This window comes from Cyphomyrmex costatus, unplaced genomic scaffold (assembly GCF_001594065.2).
Source record: "Cyphomyrmex costatus isolate MS0001 unplaced genomic scaffold, Ccosl1.0 scaffold2, whole genome shotgun sequence".
NCBI lineage: Eukaryota > Metazoa > Arthropoda > Insecta > Hymenoptera > Formicidae > Cyphomyrmex > Cyphomyrmex costatus.
The window spans coordinates 2,308,355-2,334,568 of record NW_017276038.1 but is presented as its reverse complement, the minus strand read 5'-3'; the positions used below and the strand labels follow the sequence as shown (position 1 = coordinate 2,334,568).

The following is a 26,214-nucleotide window of genomic DNA, read 5'->3' as shown; positions in this document are numbered from 1 at the left end:
GGGGGGGGGGGGGGGGAGAAGAGGAGAAGGAAAACAGAGAGTTGGAGTGAAAGAGAGGAAGGAATCCGCGAAGACGGCGTAATCTGATTTATGTTTGACTCCGGAGGACGAGCCCCGAAGAAGAACTTTTTAAGAGATTGACTTTCAGCGAGAGAACCCAGACCGGCTGAAAGTGAGGGAGGCTGGGGTAGAGGTGATGGGGGAGGTAGGATGGAAGGGAGGCTGAGCAATCGAAAATAAGGGGTCGGGATTCGCGGGGCGAGCGAGAGACTTTAATAGATTCCGACGTTTCGCTCCGCGAACTTCGTCAGGGGGTTCGGAATATATCTTGAGAAGTGCGATGAAAAAGGAAGGAAGGAGCGAAAGTGGAGGAAGTGCGACGGCGATAGGAAGATCTCTCTTTCTTCCGTACTTTTTGCATGGTTTATCGCGACGTGGGTTAGATTCACCAGTTTGATTGAGTCCGGGCTCCGAATTTAATGTCGGTATAATCAACGGCCCGCAAAATTAGATCGCGATCGCGGCAGTCTCCTTTCCGGGGTTGTTTGTAATTAGTTGAGGAACTCGCGCTAATGATGCGCACGCTCGTTACGTCTATTGTCAAATCCACGGTAAGGGACGATCGATTATGTGGGCACCAGAGTAATCACGCGGGAAAGCTTCGAGTTTTCGGACAACGTAATCCTATAGTTTGAAAACAAAGAGGTTCAAATTGATAGTAAAAAGTCTCTCCTCTGCGAACTACATTTCGCGTTTTTCCTTCCAGGTGTATTGTTTGCTATACGGAAAGTTTTGTTAAAATATCTAAAAATTTAACCAAAAAAATTTAATGAAATTTAATTAAAGTGTTTTGTTAAAATACCTAAAACTTTAACCATAAATTTATTTAACTGAAAATTTGTTAGACCTAAAATTTAATTTAAGACCAAAATAATTATAAAGGATGTTCAAACTGACTGCTAGAATGATAAAACTTTTGCAGCTTTCTCATCAACAGATATTCTTTAAGCGTTCTAGATAATTATTTTGGTGGTTCAAGAAAAATATTTTTGAATCTGTATTTAGCTAAAAATTTTTAGATACTTTAGCAACCATTCTTTCCAGTTATAAATTTTACTAATCAACAAACATTGAGATTTGGTTACACACTTTGTATTTTTCTTTTAATAATCACAAAAAATTTTGTAATTTTTGTCGACGAAGGAAATAATGCCGACCGAGAAATATCGAGCAAAACTCTCACGACTGACAATTTCGGGTAAAACTTTGTTGGCCGTATCTCTTTACGAGGAGGCGTGAAGGGAGAGAGAGAGAGGAGTAAGAGAGTTATGCGAGTCACGCGGGTTTAATGCTCGCGGCTGGACCGCCGGACCGTCGCGCCGCGCCGCTAGTTACCGTTCTGGATGTCGGTTCTTCTCTTCTGGAGACACGTCCCACGGGCACCACTTAAGACGAGATCACGCTGGAAGTCCGCGGTGATTTAGTTAAAACCACCTTCGGCGCTCGCTCAGTTTCGCGAGTTAACGTTCGCCAACTTTCTTTACGTGCGAACGCGGTGGTCGGTACACCTCCGGGGATGCTTTAACACGACTCCGGCCGAGTGAACCTAGCTGCACACCTACATTCTCACTATGCCTCTGTATCGTTTCCAAGTAATCGCAATAAATCACCGAGCGGTTTAGAAATTATAATGACAAATCTTGAAAAATGTGGGTCAAATGTATGTAAAGATAAATATTCAAACGCGTATACATATGTGATTTAAAAAAAAAATAATTGAAATAATAATTAGAAATTATAAATACACAAGTTAACGCAGACTGTACATAAAAAGTTTTGCTGTATATATAGCATTTAAAAATTTATTTAAATTCAGATTTGAAGATAATTCTTGGAACATCAAAATATAGAAAAATATACAGGATACTCAAATTGATTGCTAAAATGTCAAAAGTTTTTGCATCATTCTTTATCATACTTGAGAATTCTATGTAATTATCTTGGTGATCTAACAAAGTTATTTGCAAATCTGTATCTAGCTAAATTTTAGATGTTTCAGTAAAATCTATAAACTCATCTTATTCGTGTACACTTTATATTTGAGCTATCTTTAGCATATATAATTTCATTGAAAATACTGTGATATGTTATAAGAATTATAATCAGATGTTAGACTGAAACAATTCTTTCACGATATTTTTTATCTTTACTATATATTTTATACTGAAAATCAAATATTCAAACCAGCTAAAATGTATTTTACATTCTGTATACCTCATTAACTTACGCTAATAAATGCATTTGAATATATCTGTGCATTAATATTCATATGACTTTTATCAGTCCACTTTTTGTTTTCTTTATTGTTTTTTTTGTATATTATTGATTTCATAAATTACATTATTTGTCATTCTTGACATATTAGACTTTTATTTAAAAATATTGGCTGGCTAATCGAGAGTGGCGATCGCAGTAATTATGTGATCGCTTTAATTACGACACTTTCGTCAAGTAAATTGTCTTGCGAATTTGTATCAACTTGAACGCTGGTCCATTTGCTTACTTTGCTTCCTTTCTTCCTTGAGTTTCAATCTGACTGTTATATTCGTCGCGTTTCGTATATATTAATCACAAGTGTTATTCACGAAAACGAGAATTTGTTGATTAAGAAAGCAAGCAAAGTAGCTGCGGTCATTCCGGGTGCGGTTGCGGGTGCGGGGGTTACAAACATATATATACATGTTAGTAGAAACTTGATGAGTTTATTATAACGTTTAGATATACAAAGTGGACTATTAGTTAACTCTTCTAGGATAAGCTGGGCATTTCTTTAATCAGACTTCTCCGCGAAGAGAGAGTTTCCTAACGCCGCCGTCTCGTCTAAATTGCCCTCGATATCTCTCGCAATTAACAACGTCCTCTATTTGAACACTCTAAATTGTTATAAGCCGATGTCACAGAGTTGTGTGCGGCCGTACGACTGTTTTATTAGGCTACGATTCTATCAGGTCGTTCTCGAATTCTGTTCTTGACAGTAACAATTATTTTCACGTATACTTAAATTCTCCTCTATTGTACAAATTTCTTGATAACACTCTCGAGCGATAATTGCATCTGTTGATCCTAGTTATGATTACCTAAATTCTTCTAATTAATTTACAGAACGAGTCGCCGAATCACAGATTAATTCAGATTGCTGGAGCAACTCAACTTACAACAATACGCCGTAGTTTCGTACGTTTGGAGACTAGCTTTACGTTCAACAGGCTATTCATCTCTTCTTGTATGTTCATCGGATCATTTCAAAAGTTCTTTTCTAGAATATTCTATCATCGGCGCGCTTTTCTCTGTTAACATCGCTGTACAATTAGGCATACTCTTCTCGACTACGAGCATCGATTTCATCTAACTATGAACTGACTGGCAACCGTATTATTTGTAGCTTTCTCTCTAAGGGATATACGATTTTGTTAAAAGCTGCCCGTGGTTCTCACGATTTTCGGACTGTGTATGTATGTGTGTTTCTCTCTCAGTAGCGCAGGATGAAAAGCGATCTGAACGGCGGAGTACGTTCAGTGAACCCACCTCTGCAATGGCCAAAGGCCTGCGTGACCACGTCGGCCTGGTGGCCGCACGCGTAGAGCCGCAGCTCGCACTCGTTGTCGTAGGTCTGTCCGTCACTACCGCATACCGGCACAGACGGTACGTCCGCCGGGCAGGCAGACGGACAGACGCAATGCACGCCGCCGATCTCCGTGCAGTGTCCGCCCGAGTAGCATTCCAGCTCGTTGCAGCTCGTTGGTACGGGCGGTATCATGTCCGCTGCGGAGTAAAGCGGATTATAGCGCGACGTTAATAAAATTACGTCGTTACGATCCCGAGATACCGTCAGGTATCTACCCCGCAGACTTTAGAACGTTATCTTGGGCGTTGGGCGGTTGAGAAATAAACAGAGTTTGACACGAGACGAGTTAGGGGGACTCGGGTTTAAAATTACGTATTCTCGAATTTTGAACGTTAGAACAAGTTAGAAAAATTAATTTTCTTCTAATTTTATACTCTTATTTTATAAAGGGTATATTAAATCTTAGGGGTTATTAAATCTTAGTTACTAAGCGGCGCTTTTAATGGACATTTTAAACAATAATTATTACGTGTGATACCTGAGTAACAGCCGGTAGACGTCAGTATCTTGTTGTGATCGTTGCAAATTGTGCATTTTTGTCCCTGGATGTCAGGCTTGCAAACGCAACGTCCTGTCATCTGCTCGCAGTCCTCTCTTACGGAACCGAACAGCGAGCAGCCGCATGCTGTGTTTAAAAAGAAAAAGTTTACTTGCGTTAATTTTTCGCAGACAAGTAACGCTTCCGTGATGTATACAAGGAATAAATACTTTAGAATTCGATTAGTTACACATGTCCTTAATTACAAATCAAAAACTATGACATTTTGTAAATCTAGCACGACACTTTTTCTTTAAAATGCAAGAAAAGGAAAAATATTTTCACTCTTGACTATATATAGTTAATTATAGTCTGGTAGTGAAAAAAAAAAAGAATTACAATCTGAAATTGAGTTTTTCAGACTTTAATAAACGCGAGAGAAATATATTCTACAGCGAACACACACATATTTTACGCAAATGCTTGTGATGACACATTCTCTGTGTATCTGTATCATATCAGGTATATCCGCGTCAAACGATTACGGTGAATGGAGAATCACGGAGTATACAGATCCCAATCTTACGTATGCATCCCTGATGACCCTCGCTTATCTTCGGCAGTCCCCAGTAACCCGGCATACACCTATCACACTTGAGACCGCCCACGCCAGGTTTACACTCGCATTGACCGGTTTCCGGGTTGCAGGTGTCAGACACGCTGCCGAGCCGGTTGCAACCGCATAAACTCGGGCAGCCCGCACCGTCCGGGCCGAGCGCGGCGGTTTTCCCATCCGGACAACAACCGTGCCACGAGTCCGCACATTTTATCACCTGAATACCGTGAACTGAAAAAACACGCAACTGTGAGCGCCGCGGAAACTTATAGGACGTGTTGATCTTGCAGCGCGACATTTTTTGCGGTCGAAGATATCACATTTCGTGAAAAACGCTTTCGTGATATTCTCGAAGATATTAAATTGTTATACATTTTAAAGATAATTTTTATGAATGATAATATCACATATTCAGTTATAAGTGTACAAAAAATTGATATCTATTTAAACCAGGTTTTTTAATTGGTACTAATTGGTCGCGAAAAACATTTAAATGTGGCCGTAAAATTTTGGAAAAAATGAGAAAGCGAAAAATGTAGAATTAAATAAAAACATGAGTAAAAACATAAAATAAAAAGTGTTCTAATAAAAATTATGAGAATTACTTAAATTATTGCGTTTACATTTTAACCAAAGCGATATTATTGTAATATATTTTTAAAATACTCTCTAAAATTAAAATTTTTAATTTTAAAAAATACTAAAATTAAAATTTTTAATTCTACTGTTTATTTCTGAATATATGGTGTTAGTAGTAAAAACTTATGCTGACTAATATTATGTGTATTTAATGATACACCTCGACAAGTTTGGTTCGCTACTTATTAATATGTCGTAAATTAAAAAAGGTTGAAAAAAGTACTGATCTAATAGAACATTAGACATTAGACAAATATCGGACTGAAAGTCTTCTTTTCGCTGACCTTTCTTGCAGCAACGAGCGAATCGTGTCGTCTGATGGCAGTAACTATTGCTAGGGCAGTCTTTGCGTTCTGGTCCACTACCACAGTCGTACTCTTTACCTTCAGAATCCACTAATGGAGGATCGCCGTTGCAGGGTTTGACTTCCATGCCTGCGCGAACATCGTTATATGAACAGAAAGATTTTTAGTATCACTATCTAATATTAATTTTAAAAGGTTTAAGCGATTTTTCTATATTGATTAACTCTTCATCGGCCATGTGGAATTTTGCATTTTTCCAGGTTAGCAACCTGAGCTTAATACAAATTTTTATATTGCTTTGGATTGTATAAAAATCTGAAAAATTATTGCATACTTGTGAAAGCTTTAACAATGAATTTTTACTATCAGAAAAGCCAGATTGTATTTTATTTATTGTTTATAGATTTATATAAATTTATATCTATACAGACATATATTCACAATCATAAAATATCAATTGTAATCTTCGAAGTCCAACTTGGCTGGCGGAGAGTTAATTCACGTTAAAATTCACGTTAATAATATTATAAAAAGCGCAAGAAAAGCGTTAATTGTTAAAAGATATAGCTTCGTCCGTCTGTTGTCTCAATTATAACCGATCTTCTTGAGAGTTCCGAACCTTGGCAGAGATCAAGAGGTCGCAGTCTGAGTTCCTGTTGCCTTTGGCAAGCCTCCATCTTCATGGCGCAGAGGGAGGAGTAGATTCTGAGGTCGCTGCCGCAGACGGGCCGCATATTCTCCGGTGAAATGGAGGCGCAATCGAATCTGCAGCTGCATCTGGGAAACTTGTCCGGGCCAAGCTCGCAAGTCGCCTCGAAGTCGCAGTGAATGTCCTTGCACGCCTCGCGCTCCTGCGTGCTAGTCATGTCGGCGATGGTGGTGACCACGCGAGTCACCGCGGGCGTCGACTTGGTCGCTGTTAGAAGCGGTTAGAAAGCGGCTGTTAGAGAGGTTTATCGTTAGAGCATTAGGCTGGCAAATCGTTAATGACATGCGGTTAACCCGGATCAGCGTTAGAGGATCCTGGCGCTTTAAGCGTCTCACTGTTAGAGACTCTCCAATAAGAGTCTACACGTGAAAAAGCCATTTTCGATTAATCTGTCATGTTTTAATAATTTCTGTGAGGAAAAAAGAGAGAGAAGATAAAGATAGAATAGTATATAAAGAGAAAGATATAATAAATGTATGTCCTATTTCTCGCAGATTTTTGTTAAAATTATTGTCCTGCATGGAAAACTGCGATTCGTGTCCAGATTCTTATTAGAGAATTTCTACTCGGTCGCTAATCGCGACCGTTCCGAGTGAACTATTTTCATGTCGCATTATGTAATGGAACAGCGACGTCTAAAGATTACAGAGGAGATACAAGAGATGTCTAAACCGTCTCTGGAACTTCATAAGCGTCTCGCGCCTCGAGCGTTGTGTTCAAAGGGTTTGCCGATCGCGTTACATTAGACGTCCAAACTCGTTGTCAAACCGCATTGGCTTTTCATTACATTACCTGAGACGCACAGTGTGAAGTATCTCTAAGTGTTAAACATAACACGTGCCTTCGGTTGATTTTAAAGTTAAAGTGCAAGTAAAAAGTACACGATTAATCGCACAGGTTTTATGATTGTATTTTGGCGATTAAAATTTTACTCGTTTCGTTATACCACGCTCGCGTTGGTAGCAGTTGTGAATTAACTGCGGAGGGATTTCCGTAAATGGATTTCGTGCGATATAAGGGGCAGATGTACAGTTTCGGTAACGTACTCAATGCTGCTGCGGCCAATCTCTCGGAGCAGTCTCCATAAAATATGACGTGCAACGCCGACAACTTGGGGTCCCTGCCGCAGGCCGCCTGCTGCAGTTCGCACTCGGACCGATAAGTTTTAAGGTCGCTACCGCAAACAAGCTCGCCGCTGCTCTCTGGACAGACCTTCGGGCACACGCATACACCCGCCACGCAATGCGCCCCGTGGTCGCACGTCACCCTGTCGCGATCGCACAATTCTGGAAAACATTCAGTTTTCTCTTATTAATTAGCTCGTAACACAGATAGATTATTGCAATAAATCTCAAGTCTCCAACACGAGTAATATTCACTAAATTTTCAAAAAAGAATATATATCTATGTATTAAATTCTTTTAAGATGTCGAAACTTTTGACAAAACATACTTCAATAGATTAGAAGTGTTGTGTTTTGTCAAAAATTTGGATTAATATTTTAATGTAATATATATTTATATTATAAAATATAATATATAATATTTTATAAACACTTCATTTTATTTGTAGTATTTATTACAATATTATATATAATATTACACACAGTATTTTTGTGTAAATCTCTACTGCAGTGGAAAGGGAACGATAGAGAGAAAATTGTTTTACTCGGTCGCCGTTTCTGCACTCTTATCGCGTTAATTCTCATTTACAAGATATGTAAAATGTATGCCGCTTACCGCAGGCACCCACGTAGCTAATATTGATGAGGACTTGGTTCATGCACGACGCCCTTTTCAACGAGCATTCGTTATCGTACGTCACACCATCAGATCCACAAACTTTCGCCGCTCCCGGCGGGTCCTTCACCTGTATATAAATTACAAATTTGAATTTAATTTTAATACTGAATTGGATTTATATATTAATTATATACATATATTATAAGATTAAAAACGAACATATCTTAAAAAAAAACCTACGTTTTATAAAATCTATCACAAAATGCGACGCTAAAGAAGAAACATGTATACGTATACAATTTTGTGATAGAAACATGCTATTTACTTTATGTCTTCCATTTCTACCTCGCTTTCATATATGGAACAGGGATTTTTGCCTAAAAATGATAAAATAGGAGTCCGTGTGCACGGCGAAGGAGCAGCAAAGGGTAATACGGAGAATAAAATGAGAAAAAAAACAAAGGAAATTTAAAAGTAGAAGTTGAAAGAGGAAGCGGGAGTGCGTGTCTCACTTGTTGCACGATACAGGAGTGCCGAGGGATGCAGAGGTGCGTTTGATGGACAGTAGGGTGAGGCTGGGAATAGAGGAACACGGGTCGAGCGGTGCAATAGCATAGGAAAGAGCGAAACTTAATTAGCTCGGCCGTCATATTCGCAGCTCCTCTTGTTTGCTTATTACACGCGCGTTTCATGCACTTGCCACCCTTCGCTGCCTGCCACAGTTATATTGGTTAGTTGCGCATGTACAGGGTGTTCGAGCGAAAACGGCATGGTCGGTAACAATTTGTTTCTTAAACTCGATTTCTTCTTTTTCTTTTTTTGCGAAAATGCGACGCATAATTTCATCGCGTCGCATTTTATTAACACGCGCGTAAATCTATCTTGATCCTGATTATTTATAAAATGCGAATGTAATTGCTAATTATTAAACTTGATAATAAATAAATGTGAATGATAAATTTATATTTAATAATATTTAAAGCATAATTAATTGCGATGAACTGACAGTAAATTATTGGACAGTGACTGTCGCAAAAGAGTAATTGATAATTTATTTTAATAATTTGCATCTTTCGTTCGGAATATTTAACGTAACCGTACATGTAATTACGCAAATAAACCTTCGGGAAAGAGTATTCATTTAATCTATCTAGAATTTCGAGAGAAAGGTATACGCGTGGACGGTTTTGGCCGTTTTGATGAGAAAGACGATGGTTATTGTACGTTGAACGGCCGTTCAAAATACAACCACATCCGGTATGCGAGCTGCGGTGAAGTTTCCGCTACGAGAAGGAGAGGAAGAGATAGACAGAGGGAAAGATAGACGTCCGCACGATTTAGTTGGTTCCCTGTTAAGTTTAATTGACGTCAGTCAGCTCATTTTCTGAGGTTAATCCGCGTGCATACGCGGGCTCGTGGTTCGTGTTTCATTAAGAGGATTATTGTATGAGTTGTTCTCTACAATTATTCTACCTTAAATTAGGAATAAAATTGTCTGCTTAAATTCATCATACAGATGTCAACTCTTAATTCTGAAAGGACATGGCGATGACTTTGCCGATTCTCTATTACAGACTTTTTCAACTGGTGAGTTGCAAAGGATCTTCAACTGATCACGAAAATTTTCAGAGAAGATAAAATGAAGCGAAAAAATTTAGAAGTAAATAAGAAATAAGCGAGTAAAGTAAAAAAAAAATTTTTATTGTGAAAGTTATTAAATTATTAAATGAGTAAAATGATTTAAATCGAACTAAATGAATTTAATAATAATAATTGTTCTTGAAATTTATAATATAAAAAATATAAAAATAAAACTAACAAAAAAGTGTCGAATTAGTTTTATTTTATATATTTTTTATATTATAAATTTTTAAACCGTTTTACTCATTTAATTTGCATTGCAAAAAACGAGCGAAATTTATTAATTATTAAATTATATTATGGTTACCTTTATTCTAATTGAAACGATGATATTGTCATTGCAACAAAATTATGTTCTAAAATAATAAAGTAAAAACTAAACTTTAGAACCTTTTATTAATTATTTATTTCATATTAACGGTATCTGATAAAAAACCTATGTTGCAGCGTACACAAGTCTAGTGATGTAGTTTGACAAATTTAGTTACAGTTATTTAATGTGCTGCAAATTGAAAAAGGTTGAAAAAACGCTCTATCACATTTGCTTTGCGCAAAGATATTTGAAAAATTTAACGCGTGTTAAAAATTAATATCGTAATTCCGGTAACTGCAGGGACTTTCTGTCGGTCTCGCATTCGATTTCGCGTTGTCCTCCGGGGAAGAATGTGGAATTCGGAATTTCCATTGTGGACAGAGATCGCGTCGTCGACTCACTGATACTACCCAATAAGTATCCGTGACCGACTGGCGAGTGGACTTTCACTCCCAGAAGAGCACCCTGCAGAAGTCGTCCGCAAGGCTCCAATACGAAGCCTGCCAATCTAATCCTTTTCTCAACTCTTTTTCCCTGACGTTGAATGCATCCCTTATTCCGCTCCAGGTCTCCTCACGAACGACCGCCGAGCGACATCGAAGGAATTCGGAATTGTTCGCCGTCTCGTCAGCAGGACGCTCTACGAATCGTGAAATCCGAGCCACTTCGCCTATCGCCCATCGAGATCGGCTGAATTTTCCGCGGAGCCGCTATCTTGATGAACCAACATGCTTTCCATTCTGAATGCACGATCGCCGTGACGGGCCGGGAAACGCGAGAGATAGGAGGAGAAAGAGACTGTAATATCCGCGCGTGCAACCGGATACGAAAAATTATTTATCGGAAATCGATCCGGGATAGGCAAATAAATCCGCGGAGATTGAAGTTCCGTGGAAACGAACCGGATTTTAATGTATCAGCGCGCATCAAATCGTTACTATCAAGCGGTTATAAAATAAGCGGAAATAATATAAGCATGAGAGAATCATTCCAAAAATTGCGAGAAAATAAACTGATTCGTTGGAACAGTTTGATAATATAATTATTTTTTATTACATATATTAGATATGTAATCTCAGAAGCGAAGATTTTAATGCGGATCGTATGAATCTTTATAGAAAATATCGTATATGTATATAAAAAAGAAAAAACGATTTTGCTAAAAAGTTTAGTTATAGATATACAGATATCTAAAAATAATTTCGTTGGATCATCGAAATAATTATGGAAGAAATTCAAGCACGATGACAGCGATGTTGTAAAAAGTTGTGACATTCTAGCAACCAGTTTAAGTGTCGCATGATTATTTTGATCCAATAAAATTTTGATCCATTAAACTAAATTTTCAATAATTCAACATTATTTTTTCGTGTATTGCGAAAATAATTATCATAACAATGATCGGTCGTAATTTACATATAGAATTCTTTCGCTAAATATGTTACATTCATAGCGTGCATCGAAGGATAAAATGCATCGGACCACACCTGACAAAGCCGTGTGGACGAGGAGGAACAAAACGTTAATGAAATTTCTTTCTTCACGCGCATGTTTCTCTGTTCATTCTTCCACGTTGCGACGCCTTGAAATACCGCTGGAATTTTCGATGTTTTGTGAAAGAGCTATTGACTATTGTCGCCTAATGAAACATGAAAACGTCATTCGTGCCGCGAACGGTGGATATAATAAACCGGCCGCGTCGCGAAACGCCGTGCCGTTGATGGAAGGTTCTGAAAATAGCGTATGCAAATGCACTCGATCCCTTCTTTCTTTCCGTTCCCCTTTCTCTCTCACGTCGGCGCCTAACGAAGCGGCTTTCTGCTCTTGCAGCGGGCAACATTGAACGATCTTGGGGAAACGCGAAATATCGCTGCTAGCCGAGAATGCATATACGAGTGCAGGCGCGAGCAGGACATTCATCATCGTGAATGAATATTTTACGTCGGTTACGCTAACGAGCAAGCCTTGGCGTGGCGAATCGCCACAAGCATCTCGAAACGTATTCCGCATTCATTCTTTCTTGGCAGAAAAATTGGTTTCGATTTTTTGATTAATTGTATATTGTATCGATATCGCTAGATTAATTTATTGTATTGACATTGAGAAAAAAGAAAAATCGTATGAAATATCATTATAGAAGGAGACAAATACATATTTCTTGAATCTTTTTATAAGTATAGACAAAGATTTCCGCATTATTTATGGAAAATTATGTGAAATGAGTTAGTTTTCATATTGTTGTAACTTATAATGTGATGAATAAAAGATGTCAGATAAATAAAAATTTCAGCAATGGATAATTTTTGAATTATGATGTTTAAATGTGTTCTGTGAACACAAGTTTTACACATTTGATACATCATAGCTCGAAAATTATCCATTATTGAATTAATAAGCTTTGTGTCTATATACGTTTTCAACTTGTTCATCGCATTATAAGCTACATTGTATGAAATTAGACAGTATACGAAAACTGACACCGGGACCTAATTATTCAAATAATTAATAGGAGTCTCTTGAACGTTGCTTTACGTTCGTTAAATATTTACGTTACATATGTCTGTTGACACATTTATCAATTTTTTGATAAAACGATTCGGTAATATGATTTAAATTATCTTTTATCGAACAAATACGGAATATATCCTGGAGAGCGCAAAGTACAACATTTATCAGAATTTCGTTAATTTTGTGTATCAATTTACTTTAACGTAAAATGCTAATTATAATAATAATTATTATAATCATTACAAAATATTACACAGACACATATATTCTGTGAAGAAGAATCTTTTCTCTTTTTCAGTGTTATAAAGAGGAATTAATCCAAATATTTATTTAAAAGAATTATTCTATATGGAAAATATATACCATACACGTATATAATGCAGACATGATTTATTGAATTTGAGATTTTGCAAGAAGCTGTCAATGGATTGAGAGCCATTTGTTTGAACGTTACGTTTTCGCAAAAATATATACAAGACAGACATGACATTTATAAAATTTCGATGATCGAAATAGCACGAATGTAAATGACAATTCTAAACGACCCAAAGCATTCGATTTAATATTGTATAAGCGCGTCATATGCTACGTCATATGATATATTTGCGCGTTATTCATTAGAATATTTATAATTCATTTGTGTGTGGATGGCTTTATTAATGTATATATGTATACACAAAAAGAACGATTTTACTGAAATATCTAAAAATGTAGCTAAATGTAGATCCGAAAATAATTTTGTTTGGTCTGTCCAAATAATTGTACAGGACATTCAAACTCTGGTTGCTAAAATATTAAAATCATTGCAGCATTATTATCAATATTTAAGCGTTTTATATAATTTTGATGACCCAACAAAATTATTTTCACATCTATATCTACAGCGAAATTTTTAGATATTTCAACAAAATCATTTCTTTCTTCCGTGTAATATTACAAAGAAATAGAGAAAAATAAAAATGCTGGCTCTTTGTTTTCAACTTGCCCTTACAACTTTGAGATATTATCCGAGACACACCGCGCAAAAAAATTAAAATTAATTATTATGGATTTATGAATGTTTAATTTACAATGCAGTTTTCGCAAACTTACCGCAGTTTCGCACTTCGAGGGACAGACGCATTTGGCTTCTCCGCCATTATCACTTTCGCACTCGCTGTAGAATTCGCATTTCTTGTTCTCGCAGCCATCTGTGAACAGATCGGTGACAATTGAAAACCTATAATGGGGACTTTATGTAAGTTTAATGCAGATTCGACCAACACATTCCTTTGGTTTCGTGATACTCGCTGGGGCTACTAATCACGCGCTGCTATACCCCTTGACCACCTCCTGGCGGAAGCCGACCGGTCATAGGACCGCCTCAGGATAACATTAATAAAGATTCTCGCGTGTATTTGCATAACGGCGTTCGTTTCGAATGGAATTCTCACGGCAATGGATGGAAGGGGCGGCTGAGAGGAGAGAAGGGTGGTCGAGACAAAGGGTGATACCGAAATGCGAGCAGACAGAAGTCGAGGAAGGGTGGAAAGAATGGAGAGAATGATAGTAGTGGCTTGCTAGTCCCGAAATTGTCTTTAGAATTTATTGAAATTCACGGCGGATGTGAGGGAGGACGGTTAGAGAGAAAAAGCAAGCGTAGGGAGAATATGAGAGAGAGATTCACCCCAACATCGTTGATGTGTCGATGATACTCGGGGTGACTTTTCTCTGACTTTCTTAAAAACGAGCTTGAAAATGGGACGCGACGAGCGGAAAATCATCACACAAAGCGAGACCTGAGCTAAGTGGAACGGGAACGGAAGATGAGAGAGAAAGAGAGAGGAGGTGAGGGGTAAAGAGAGGAGAGAGAGAGAGAGAGAGAGAGAAACGTGCGAGGAAACGCATGCATATGCAGCGTGCATGCCGCGGGGTAACAACTCATATGATTTCAGCCGTGGAACAGTCGTAACGTCGCAAAATCGTCGCGTAGCTGGCGGTGCACGAAACCGAATTCTACGGCACGTTTCGGCTGATTTCTAATGCGAATCCGAGATTGATAATGGAAATCGTCTCCTCTTCTCTTGTGATTTATAGGAGATCGTGTACCCTTTGAAACTTTCACCAGCCCGGATAATGCAATTCTGTTATCTCTGCAAACTTATTATGAATAAATATTATAGAGGGCGTTATATGAAATTTCCATGTATATTCAATCTCTAGGACATGGATAGGTATATTCGATCCTCTAGCATGGAAACGATTGGATAAGGAATCTAAGTATAATGGTATAGAAAACATATTTTAAGAATTCGAAAACTTAATCCGACATCGCTTCAATGAATAATTTCTCGTTTACTCGACAAAATGTCTTAATCTATAATATTATTCATATTTTCAAAGAATGTTGTAATATATTTTTATATTTTATAAATACATTTTAATATATTTACAAATTTTGTTTATATGTATATAATAAACATAAAATATAAAATATATTTTTAAAAATATGAATATATATGTATAATAATAAAATATAAAAAATATATATGTATTCATATTGTAGATATATATTGTATTTTCCTTTTCAGGATCCAAATATTGTTATATTATTATTTCATATAATGCTCTATAATATAAGATGTTACTGCAAACTCTTTATTTTAGAGAAATACAAGAGTATTAGATTATTAATTAAAATTTTATTATCGTCCTTAATTAATTCTACCAATTTCTACCCTTGCATTTCCCTTATGTTTCCAAATTCCTAAGCTACCATGTTCTCTCAATATTAAAAGCAAGGCAATCTTTTTCAACGCGTTCGCCGAAGGTACGTGTGTTATGAGGAAAGTTCGATAAACCTTGGCATAGGTTTCTATCGCGTCGTAGATATTTCTTTCTAGAGAAGATCACTTTCACCCAACCGTCGTTCCGGCATCCCATTTCATCAGATTTTTGTGATGGAAATTACTGTTTGTGTTTAGACTAACTTTCGCGAGTACGCGATTTTATATTCTCTAAGCCTTAGAGCCGTCAGTCGAAGGGTTGATGGCAGGGTTGACTGGTTTGATGGAATTGCTGTTTGAACGTATCCCCGCTGGCGCGAGCTTTTGATAAATCTGCCGTTTGATAGCGGAATGTGCACTTGTTCGCGTTGTATGCTGACAAGTGGAACTTTTTAATAAAGATGCAAATCCGAAATGTTACGGTTTATTCCTGGGCTGGGCCGCAAGACGCAAACACGAGTACATTCGAAAAGTTCGCATAAATTTATCTTCTCGTTAACCGTTACATTAATTTTTGCGTATTTTATAATGGCAACATTTATTTATCTTATTTTTAATATACATTCTAATTTATTTATATTATTTTTATTTATGCATATATTACATTTTTTATTCATTATATTTACATAATACATAATATATGCATATAATAAACTGAGATAACACACTGTTAAAAATAAAATGTTAATTTTAACATTTTTTCACGTTTCAGAAAGTTCATCATACCTTTTAAATTAAAATTAATATTTTATTTTTAATAGTGGACATGTATTTCTGTATTTACAAGCTTTATTAATTTTCATTTACTATTTGCACGTATCTCTGAAATGTGTACATGCCAGTGATTTGATGTAAAACATTTTACATATATAGTTTAGACATCTACGATTACATAAAGCTTGTTATCAAGAAATGCTTGTGCGAATATGGATGATTTGCGTTCGAAATGAGCATTAAATGTCATCGTGCAACCATTCCTTGAGACCAGCATCGAATCGTGCGTTTTGCATTGAAAAGCGCTTCATTGGCGAGTGGTTTCCATAAAGATGAAGGGTGAAACCAGGGAAAAGAAGGAAGGCAAAGGATTTTTTTCCTTCGTTTAATTGCAGAGATACTCCCATTTTTACAGGAGAAGAAAAATGACTGTTAACAGAATATTCTCGAGAGCGTATAACGCCATATAGATATTCAACAGTATAATATTTAATGTTTAACTATCGCGGACTAGTTATAATAATTTAATTGTGTGTGTATTAGTTCTTAATCTACGGAGTAGAAAAAAAGTTATTTTACGTATCTTTTACTTCAAAAAAGTGACAACTAAAAAAATTAAATTAGTTAAGTTATCAGACTAACCAAATAATATATCAGCAAAATGTGGATAATTCTCTTAGCATGATCAAAATGTTATCTTTGTCATTTTTCTTTCGCAACTGTTTAAATACCACCCTTTTTAATTTTAATGATTATGACGATTTTTTTTTAAACTACTCGTTCTGAACTGTGATATTTTGACGATGTTTTATGAAGTTAAGTTAGTTCATTTCTGATGATTAATATTTGTCTAACTCATTCATAACAATAACTCGGAAATATAGTTTTATGAGTTGTATTACTTTTGAAATATATATGTATATATAAGAGAACGATATTTTTTATAAGTTTTTACTTTAATATGAAACTTTTTCTTCAGAATCGCACATACAACTACAAGTTGAAGCGTTTTAACTTATTGCCTATACAAGAACTGATAAAAACTTGATAAAACCTGATATTTAGTTACGAGAAAGTTACAATCATGTCATTACCGTAATCAGAATTGCATGTTTTATGATGAAATTTGAATGAATGTGCAGATCGAAAAACGATTGAAGCGCGATATTTATCAAATCCTACGAAAAGAGGCACAGAACGGAAAATCGCTGAGGAATTCGCGTCCTTTTGAGACCGCGGTCCTAATAATAGCTTCTAGAATATCGAAGGCGGAAGACAGGGGGAGGGAGAGAGTAGGAGAGGGGTAGATTAATAAGAATGAAATTGCAGGGTAGGAGCCAACGTCGTAAAGTACACGGTCGATGAAATCTCGCTCACCCCTTTCTCCCGTTCTACCGCCCTCCCAGGATCAGCGGAGGGCATGGCGTCGTTATTAAAGGCATCGTAGAAAATAATAAAATGAAGATTAATAGCGCGAGCTCGCGTGCAGCCGCGATGATGCATCGTCGAGTGCAGTATGCATGAAGTTGTTTACGATATCGCCCGGAATTCCTATTGCAAAGGAGGAAACGGGAAGAAAAGAAATGCTCCGCTGCATGAGTAGTATCGTTGAAAATATCTGACGTGAAGCACAGCTTTATCAAAAGCGGCATTTATATCATATACGTAACCTCGGAAGAACTACACGAATAAAACGTATGACATTTCAGTGCGTTGGAAAGTAATTAGATCGATTTTATTTTAAGGATTGTAGAATTAGATGGATTCTTCGATGCGCAGTTTGGATTCATATAATTCTCTCCTTTTCTGAAATCAGTGCCGACCGATTTTTACGGTCGTTTTATCGCGTCGTATCGAGCATGAGGAAGCAAATGTGCAGGTGGACGGTCGATCGATGTTTAATTCTGGGGGAACACGCAAGGCCATCGACGTTAATCAAGTTTCATGCCGCCGTGCTACTTAAGATCGTTCAGAAATCCGTTATAAATTCAATTTACCCGGGCCGGATATTCAAATTAGTCGTAGCAAGTTTTAAGTTACCGCCGCTGCCGGGGCGGTTACGCGACCGTATATTAACCCCTGCTGTCCGACCACTCCGGCATATTAAAATCGCAGATTTGTTCTCTTAACGCCCCGCCGCAAGTTGGAAATTATTTTTCGCGTTCGATATTAGTGCCGATAAGAGCGCTTAATACGGAACAATTCGCCAGATTGAGAATTCTGAATTTTATGTGATTAATTCGAGCACCGTTCGAAGGACTCCGCGGACTCCTATTTAAGAGATTAACTTGCTGGCAATATATTTCCTTCGTGACAAAAGAACGGGCGATTGAATGGACACAAAATTATTAAGCGAAACAAAGGAAGCTGTTGAGAAATGAAAATTAGGATTTGAATATACATACATTCAAATGAAACGAGAAAAATTCGCTGGAAAGTTAACATTAACCGGCTCAGGTTCTTTTAGTCTAAGAATTATTATATTGCAATTTAATGCTTTCAGTCGCTTTTGTCTTTATATATTATTAGATTATCTCGTTACATTATATTAAAAGACGCCAGGAACTCTTTTCTTTTAAAACGGAGAAGGTTCCCTATTTCTATTTGGAGAAAGTTATTTTACACGTTCTCGAATATTTAACATTGGTTATAAAACTTGAAACGTATTTCTTATTTTCTGTGTGTATTATTACGTGGATTGTATTCTGAATATATAACTGAAATGCGCTTGGCTTTCATTTGCCTCATTGTTTTATTAATTTAATCCTTAAATACTTTTTTAGTATGTGATACATCTGACTGTCTTTTCACAGTGATTTTTGCATTATTTATAATTTTTCTATTAATAAAGGTGCATATATATTTGCTTGGTACCGTCAAGTTCCTTAATATTTGATATGTTCATTTTTACGAAAGTTTAAACAATCTCGAATTGAGTTGGGTATACCATATTCAAGTATATTGTTTCTGTAGTTTGGCATATAAGGGATTAACTTATCGAGAGTTTTTTAATTACTCATTTATTATTACTTTGGAATCAAATATTTAATCAGTCGTGATAACCGATAACTGCATATTTGCAGGCATGACGTACACACTCCCGTTTAAATTGATTTTTGATACTCACTGCACAATCCTTGATACAAAACACGTATTTCCCGTCGATGCTGACATGCCTCCAAGCGAAGCTTGCACTCGTTGCTGTAGCTGATGCCATCATCGCCGCATACGGGTTGAAATTCTGCCGGACAAGTCGGACATTCACACACAGCATTGCCGGCGATCTCCGCGCAAATTGCGCCCCATTGACACACCTGCGAACCGAATAGTCATACATGGGATTGTGTATGACGTACCGTTATACAACAAGGAAAGCTATTACCGTCGTTCGTCTTGCTTCCTTCTTTTTAATTTAGCATCACGCGCGATTATTTAAAATGCTATTATAAATTGTCAATGATAAACTGATAGATAAATACTACAAATATTAATAATAATAATTATATCATGTATAAATAATTTATACGTGAAAAGAATAGTTTTGCTGGAGTACCTGAAAATTTAGTTAAATACACAGATTCGAAAATAAATTAATTTTCTTATAACTTGTAAGTAATAATTAGTAATTAATTAGATAATTTGTTGTCCTTTTTTATATAATACAATAATAATCGTATTATAACATATCTTCAAACTGTCTTACGTGTAAATTAAGGCGAAGGTAAATACAGTGAAAATGTAAACAAAGAATGTATTAGATGATAGAGAGTTTGCCGACTTTATCGAGAATATCATAGCCCATAAAGTCGTTCGTGAGAAATACATGGGATGAGAAACTCAATACAGGAATGTCTTCCTGAAATTCATTGAGCTCGATCTCTCCTCGTTCCTTTCCGTGCTAGTATCTACTAGCTTTCCCACGGAGATATCCGGCACAGCGTCATCCAATTAGCGACAATTGCTTTTGGCGAAGGAGCTCGTCGAAATGGTGAAGATCTCACCTCGGGCTTTCGAATTTCGCAGGGAATCGAGAAAGTATCGAGAGGGAGAAATAGTAAAAGAGAGGAAATTCCCTCCACACTCCATCGGGCTCTTGATCCTTTCCAATTTCTGCGGTGAATACATCCAGCAATTTCCATTTCGCGAGCGAGTTCGGTGTCGATTACGGACCTTGTTTTGTAGACCAACGACGTTTGTAGCTTAAATCTAGTTAAATTGTGTCGCGCTTTAAATAGCAACATGTTATTTTTTTGAAAATAATCCATGTCAATATTATGGACATGATTTTTCTATGATAATTTAAATTTTTAATTAAAAAACTTTATTTCCGTTTTTTGTAAAATTTATTTTAAATTTTTCTGTATTTGATATTTCATTGAAACAAGTATATATCAAGAATTTCATACCAATATTTCCTATTGTAACTTTTATACATCAATTATAATACATTAATTGCACTTTACATGGCGTATTTATTTAATCAATCTCTCAAATTTAACGAAATACTTTTTAATGAAATATCCATAAGTTGGATGCAGCTCATCGAAATGTTTTTCCTAAAGAGAGCTATTACAGCTGAGCAAAATTATTATATACATTATTACGTGTTTAAACGATACACGCATTTAACGTGTTTTTTTTCAAACCGGAAGTAAATCTTAATTGATTCGACACAATATATTTTTTACAGAAAGATACTCAAGCAAACAATTTTTGTTTAAAAAAAGTTTAGTCGAAACAATTCTTTGTGCCATATAAAAACGTTAAAACCTACGTTTATTAAACCTATGTATAATCGTGAAACGTATAAAAATATTATTTATTTTATCTTAAATAAATAATATTTTTGACTAGTATTTTAATAAAAGAAACTGTTTAATGTACGTTACAGGTGTCTCATATACATTTTTATAACATTTATTAAATCATTTATTAAATCATTATTAAATCATTTAAAAACCAAATTTCAAATATTTATTTTTCAGTTTATAGACAAACGTATTTTTAACGTAATTGTGCTGCTTGAAGTATGTAATAAAAGAATGTTAAAATAAAATATGCGCAGATTAAGAAGCGAAAAGTGTACCAATACGAAAAAAAGGCATATGTGGTCTACTTAAAGTAACTATATAATATATGCAACACACAATATAATAACTAAACTAGTGATGTAAATTGCAAAAGTTGAATCATAACGTATTCAACAAGAGCAATAATTTACATCGTCGAAATTCCGACAAGAAATCTTGCTCGCGTCGCGTCGAGCGCGGAAACGGAAGCGGAAACCGCGGGCGTGCTTCGTGTTTCCGTACGTGAGATACTAGCTGAGACTGACCTTCTCGGAACAGGGTCCTCTGGAGCCGCATGTACCGACGTAGGCGACCTCGATGTTGTTCTTCGTCAGACACGCCTGCCTCTTTAGCTCGCACATGGACGTGTAGGTTGTTCCGCCGCGGGCACACACGGGCCTCATTATCGGCTCGCAGTCGGGACGACACTCGCAATTAGCGATCCCCTGTCGATTGATCGCGCACTGCTGGTAGAAGTTGCATTTTGCTGCTTCGCAAGGATTTTGTCCTGCAAAACGATCGTACAACTTATGTCACGATTGTTTTTACTTTCACAGAATATTTCAGACATTTTGTCAAAATATGAATAGTTACATAAATAAAAAAAAAACATCCATTCAATGTGTGACTATCGATTTGTTTATACAATTCATAATTTTTATAAAATGATGGTGAAAAAAGAATTAAGGCAATTCTGAGTGCAAAAATAGTACTAATATACTTTAAAGTAAAAATCTTACAACGCACAAGATACGCATATAACTGGTTTTTTTTTTCGTACGATGGGAAAGTTTACTTTTGGGATGTTCCTTGTATAATTATTAATTATTAATCAAACTTATTCATTACTATGCATCAATTGCATGTTGCAAGATAATGTATACAATTTTTTGAAAACTCTATTGTCATTGTATTGTATTTCACATGCCGAATAAAAAATATGAATGATTTTTATTACCAGAGCTGCATGCACCATTGTAGATTTTCTTAAGCGGTAATCTCGAACGGCAGGCTTCCTGTCGAAGGTTGCATTCGTTTGAATACGTTTTGCCATCGCTTCCGCAAACCGGCGAAAGTTCGAGACCACATTGTTCCCCGCAACGACAGACTGGTTGCCTCGAATTGTCCAGCTGACAGATTTCTGGTTTTGAGCACTCGATGCCTCCGCATGGATCTGGAAAATTAATTCGCAATTAATAGTATCGACACACAATGAAATAAATTACCGGGAAAAGCATATATAAATTCAATCACATGTGCGACGAATGATGCGTATATTATACTGATTAATTGTGCTGAATAAATAGAGTCCTCTTCAGCTTCCTGAAAAGCATTACAAAAACATTTAATTTCCCTGAAAGAGGAAAATTATTCTTCCTTAACTCTACTTTATTTACTCTTGGCGAAAGGGATTCTTAATTATCTCTCAATTATAGGATTCACTTCGTGAGTAATTATAAGGATTGATCAAATGATCCGCGCGTTAAAAGTTCCATTTGCATTCCATTGGCTCTTCTCCCTCATTTCGGGAATACTACTAATCCTAGCGAAATCGAATGAATTTAAATAACCTTCTTGTGATCCTTTTTATGAGTCATTTGCATACGAGAATCGAGAGAACCCATATAACGTACGGCGAATAATGATGGAAGGTCACAAGGACCAATACGGTCCAGTTGGAGGAGACACGGTACTGAGATTAATCTTCGCCCTCGACCAAGGAAGGAAGGAAGTTAGATTCCGTTTCCTGTCTACAGGCGGTAGCTAGGTTTCGGCCTTATATACCAGCAGCTGACGAGGCAAGTTCTCCCCCGGCGGTGGTAGTGTTTCTCGGCGTTAGCTCGAGTTACAGTCCAGTGGAGCGACTAAACTCGACCCTTCCGTAACTCAAACCTGAGCGTTCTCTTTCGTCGGCGTTCGGTGCGCCAGTTAGTTTGAATTTAACACTAATCGATCTTGAAGAAAAGTATCGTTGTACCGTTAATAATTGCGAGAGATGACCAATATTATTTGGTTTAATTTCTCCATTTCTCTATTTACATAAATATTCATAGTAACTAAGGCAATACTCCCAAGTATTTTTATTTGTCGTTCATCCATACCGTTTCATCTTATTCAGATGTCTCAAGATGATTAACGATTAATGGACGACGAGAATACTTCTCTCGCCACCCTTTTCATCGCTTCGTAATTTCATCTTCGTGTGACGGGAAGAGGTCCTTATATCGCTTCTATCGCTTGCATCGGACGAGATGGAACGATGTCATCGCGCCCTTTCAAGATCTCTGTGCCTTAATGGGATTTCTCATCGTGCTTCTTTCCCGTTCGTCCGTCTGCAGCAGCCTTCATCGAAACACCGACCACGATCCGATCCCTCGAGGGGGAAGCAAGAGTATGAGGATGGTTACGCCGGCGCGTTAACTTCACGCGACATTACCCTGATGCGGATTTCTTTGTATTATCTGGCTGGGGCCACGACGTGAAAGCCGTCGGAAGACCTTTTCAGTATGGACGACGGACTTGCTGTTCGACGGCTGGAATCTCTTGTGGAACGTGTGCAAAGAACGGGCGATACGATGCGGTATATCGCGACGCAAGTGACTGATGAGCACATTCCTTGTATTACTAGGGGATTATCTTTTAATTTAACGAAGGAAAGAAACGCGGCAGGAATTATCAATTTATTCACGGGCAATAATTTTGATGAAATATTACACACAGAAAAAATGGTTAGAATTTGCCATAATATGTTTAATATGTGGAAAAAATAATTTTGCAAAGAATATCTAAAAATATATCTTAGCTAGATACAGATTATAGATCTGAAAATAATTGTTGAACTATCAAAACTGTTATGTAGGTCGCTGAAGCACAATGAACAATGCTAGAAAAAGTGTCAACAACATTCTGGAAACTGTTTGAGTGTTATACATAATTATTTTTGTAATTCAACAAAATATAAAAATTATATCATAAAAATGTTCCTAACTCTATTTATTTTACTATGCAATTAAACTCATAAACCCAACACTTTTTTCTCAGAATCAGTATACATATAATCGCGAGACATGCTGTTGTGTAGCAAGACTATGGTTTAAAAAAAATTTTATTCTCATAAGAAAACACGAGCTTTTTAAAAGATCCTCGAGTCTTGATGAATTGAGGACTATTTCTTCAGGTGATTTTTGGATACAGGAGAGAATTGAGGACCATTCCTTGAGGTGATTATCGGATAGCAGAGACGCTCGAGAGGCAACCGATTTATGTACACACGGCGAGAGTGCATCCTAGTTACTTCCGCTAAAGCAACTGCAAATATCGATCCTTTTTAGACGCCTTCCTTTCATGTGCAGATACCGGTGCGCATACCTCTCCCGTATTCTACAAGTACTGCTAGCGGGAATATCTCAAAATCGCTCAGCGCGCGGTAAAAGCCTTGTAAATTGCCCGTCGCCTTCATCCACGGACAGAGCAAGTCAGCATCATCCATTTCGTCTGTAGCTTTACGATTTTGCCAGTTTGCAAGTCTGCCTCCCTCTGGCAACACGATGTAACGCGAATTGCGATGAGATTTCAAGAGAGAAGGACTTTATGTATACATATATTTTTTATCCCTCTGGATCTTTACATATTAAATAAATAAAGAGAGAAAAATTCAACTGGATATAAAGTGCGCGGTAAACGGCGCGTAAGCCGTAATGTACAAGGTATAAACTTTCCTGGAGCTGAAATCCCATCGAGGCTTCTCTCGTCGAGGTTTTTCTTCGCGCTCGTCTCGACCGCGTCGCGGAAAACATCCGCGGGCAGCCCTTTCTTTCGCCCGTGACTCCGGAAACTATGGGAAGCTATACGAGACACGGTTTGACATTACGCGGGCGCAGGTATAAGGGTATTATGTCTGGGGAGCAATAACTGGGTTTATGTTAACGGCACCTCCGCGGTGCTTCCGGCTTGATGTACGTTCCGTCTTCCGCGCAGCCGCCTCTGTTCGACCTATCCACGTCCGTTTCTCTCGTCTCCGCGTAACCCTTTTCTGTGAATGTTCCCTCTCTCTCTCTCTCTCTCTCTCTCTGCGCCACTTAGGCCCCGGACGGGTAAACATGAGCGCGTAAGAGCACAAGACGCAATTTACGGGGATGCGGCCGACGTAAAATTTGGGCTGAATTCGAGTAGCGGTGCGAGCCGGACAAAGTGCCGCCTGCTCATCTAAAGATAAGTTTTTTACGAGCGCGTCGAAAGACGGGGCCAGAAAGTAGCGGCTGTCTCGCGATGCCTGTTTTATGGGATGACGTTGCGGTTGATAGTTGACGGTGACTGCCGTTGAAGCGCGAGAGCATTAATCTTTGGAATTCAAAGTGTTGCGATCCGCACCGATGAACATTGAATCCTATACGCTCTCTAAAAAATATGAGTATGGATTTAACACCGACACATATTTATAGCAAACAAAACGTTAGGGAAATTACGTGCACTCTAGAAAATATGAATTTAACTCCATATGATGTTTTTGCACAATTCTCGTTGTTTGCGTTGATACTGTAAGCGTGATATAAACATCAACATGGTGTAGATTTAATACCTATAGGTTTTACATCACGATAATGTTGATACGAGTAACAATTAAGATTTTTAATCCGCATTTCAATCATTGAAAATGTTTTCGAAAATGTTTGTTAAAACGTTTTTCAAATGAGATTTTCGCAATAAGAAAATAATGAAATATCTACATATACAAGACCATAGAAATCAACCGCATGTTGTTTAAATTACGAAAAACAATTCAATAGTTATATAAATGTCGCATGGTGTGTTAAATTTACATTTATATTTTTTAGAGTGTATTATGCACCTCCTTAATGTTTTGTCGGCTGTAAATATGTACTGGTTTTTAATTATGACAATTTTTACGCAAATTGTGTTTTCATCTCTTTTAATATAAGATTGGAAATTATAGTCCCACCGTTTCTTTCGCTTTGCTCTTGAAATTTTCATTCGTTTCCAGCGACTCCGTTAGATCGTTAGTGATAATT

The 26,214-nt window shown here is 37.1% G+C and overlaps 1 protein-coding gene across 1 annotated transcript in view; it reads right to left on the bottom strand.

Annotated features, from left to right (window-relative positions):
* Positions 1 to 26,214, bottom strand: part of LOC108773168 (agrin) — a 44,966-nt gene that overhangs the window by 10,382 nt on the left and 8,370 nt on the right. The window contains exons 3-13 of the mRNA XM_018538893.1: positions 22,143 to 22,358; positions 21,451 to 21,692; positions 19,243 to 19,429; positions 13,729 to 13,826; positions 8,172 to 8,301; positions 7,479 to 7,718; positions 6,343 to 6,639; positions 5,703 to 5,852; positions 4,750 to 5,010; positions 4,164 to 4,310; positions 3,586 to 3,822 (exon numbers count right to left, since the gene is read on the bottom strand). Coding sequence (XP_018394395.1) covers positions 3,586 to 3,822; positions 4,164 to 4,310; positions 4,750 to 5,010; positions 5,703 to 5,852; positions 6,343 to 6,639; positions 7,479 to 7,718; positions 8,172 to 8,301; positions 13,729 to 13,826; positions 19,243 to 19,429; positions 21,451 to 21,692; positions 22,143 to 22,358 — 2,205 coding nt within the window. The remainder of the gene's footprint in view (positions 1 to 3,585; positions 3,823 to 4,163; positions 4,311 to 4,749; positions 5,011 to 5,702; positions 5,853 to 6,342; positions 6,640 to 7,478; positions 7,719 to 8,171; positions 8,302 to 13,728; positions 13,827 to 19,242; positions 19,430 to 21,450; positions 21,693 to 22,142; positions 22,359 to 26,214) is intronic.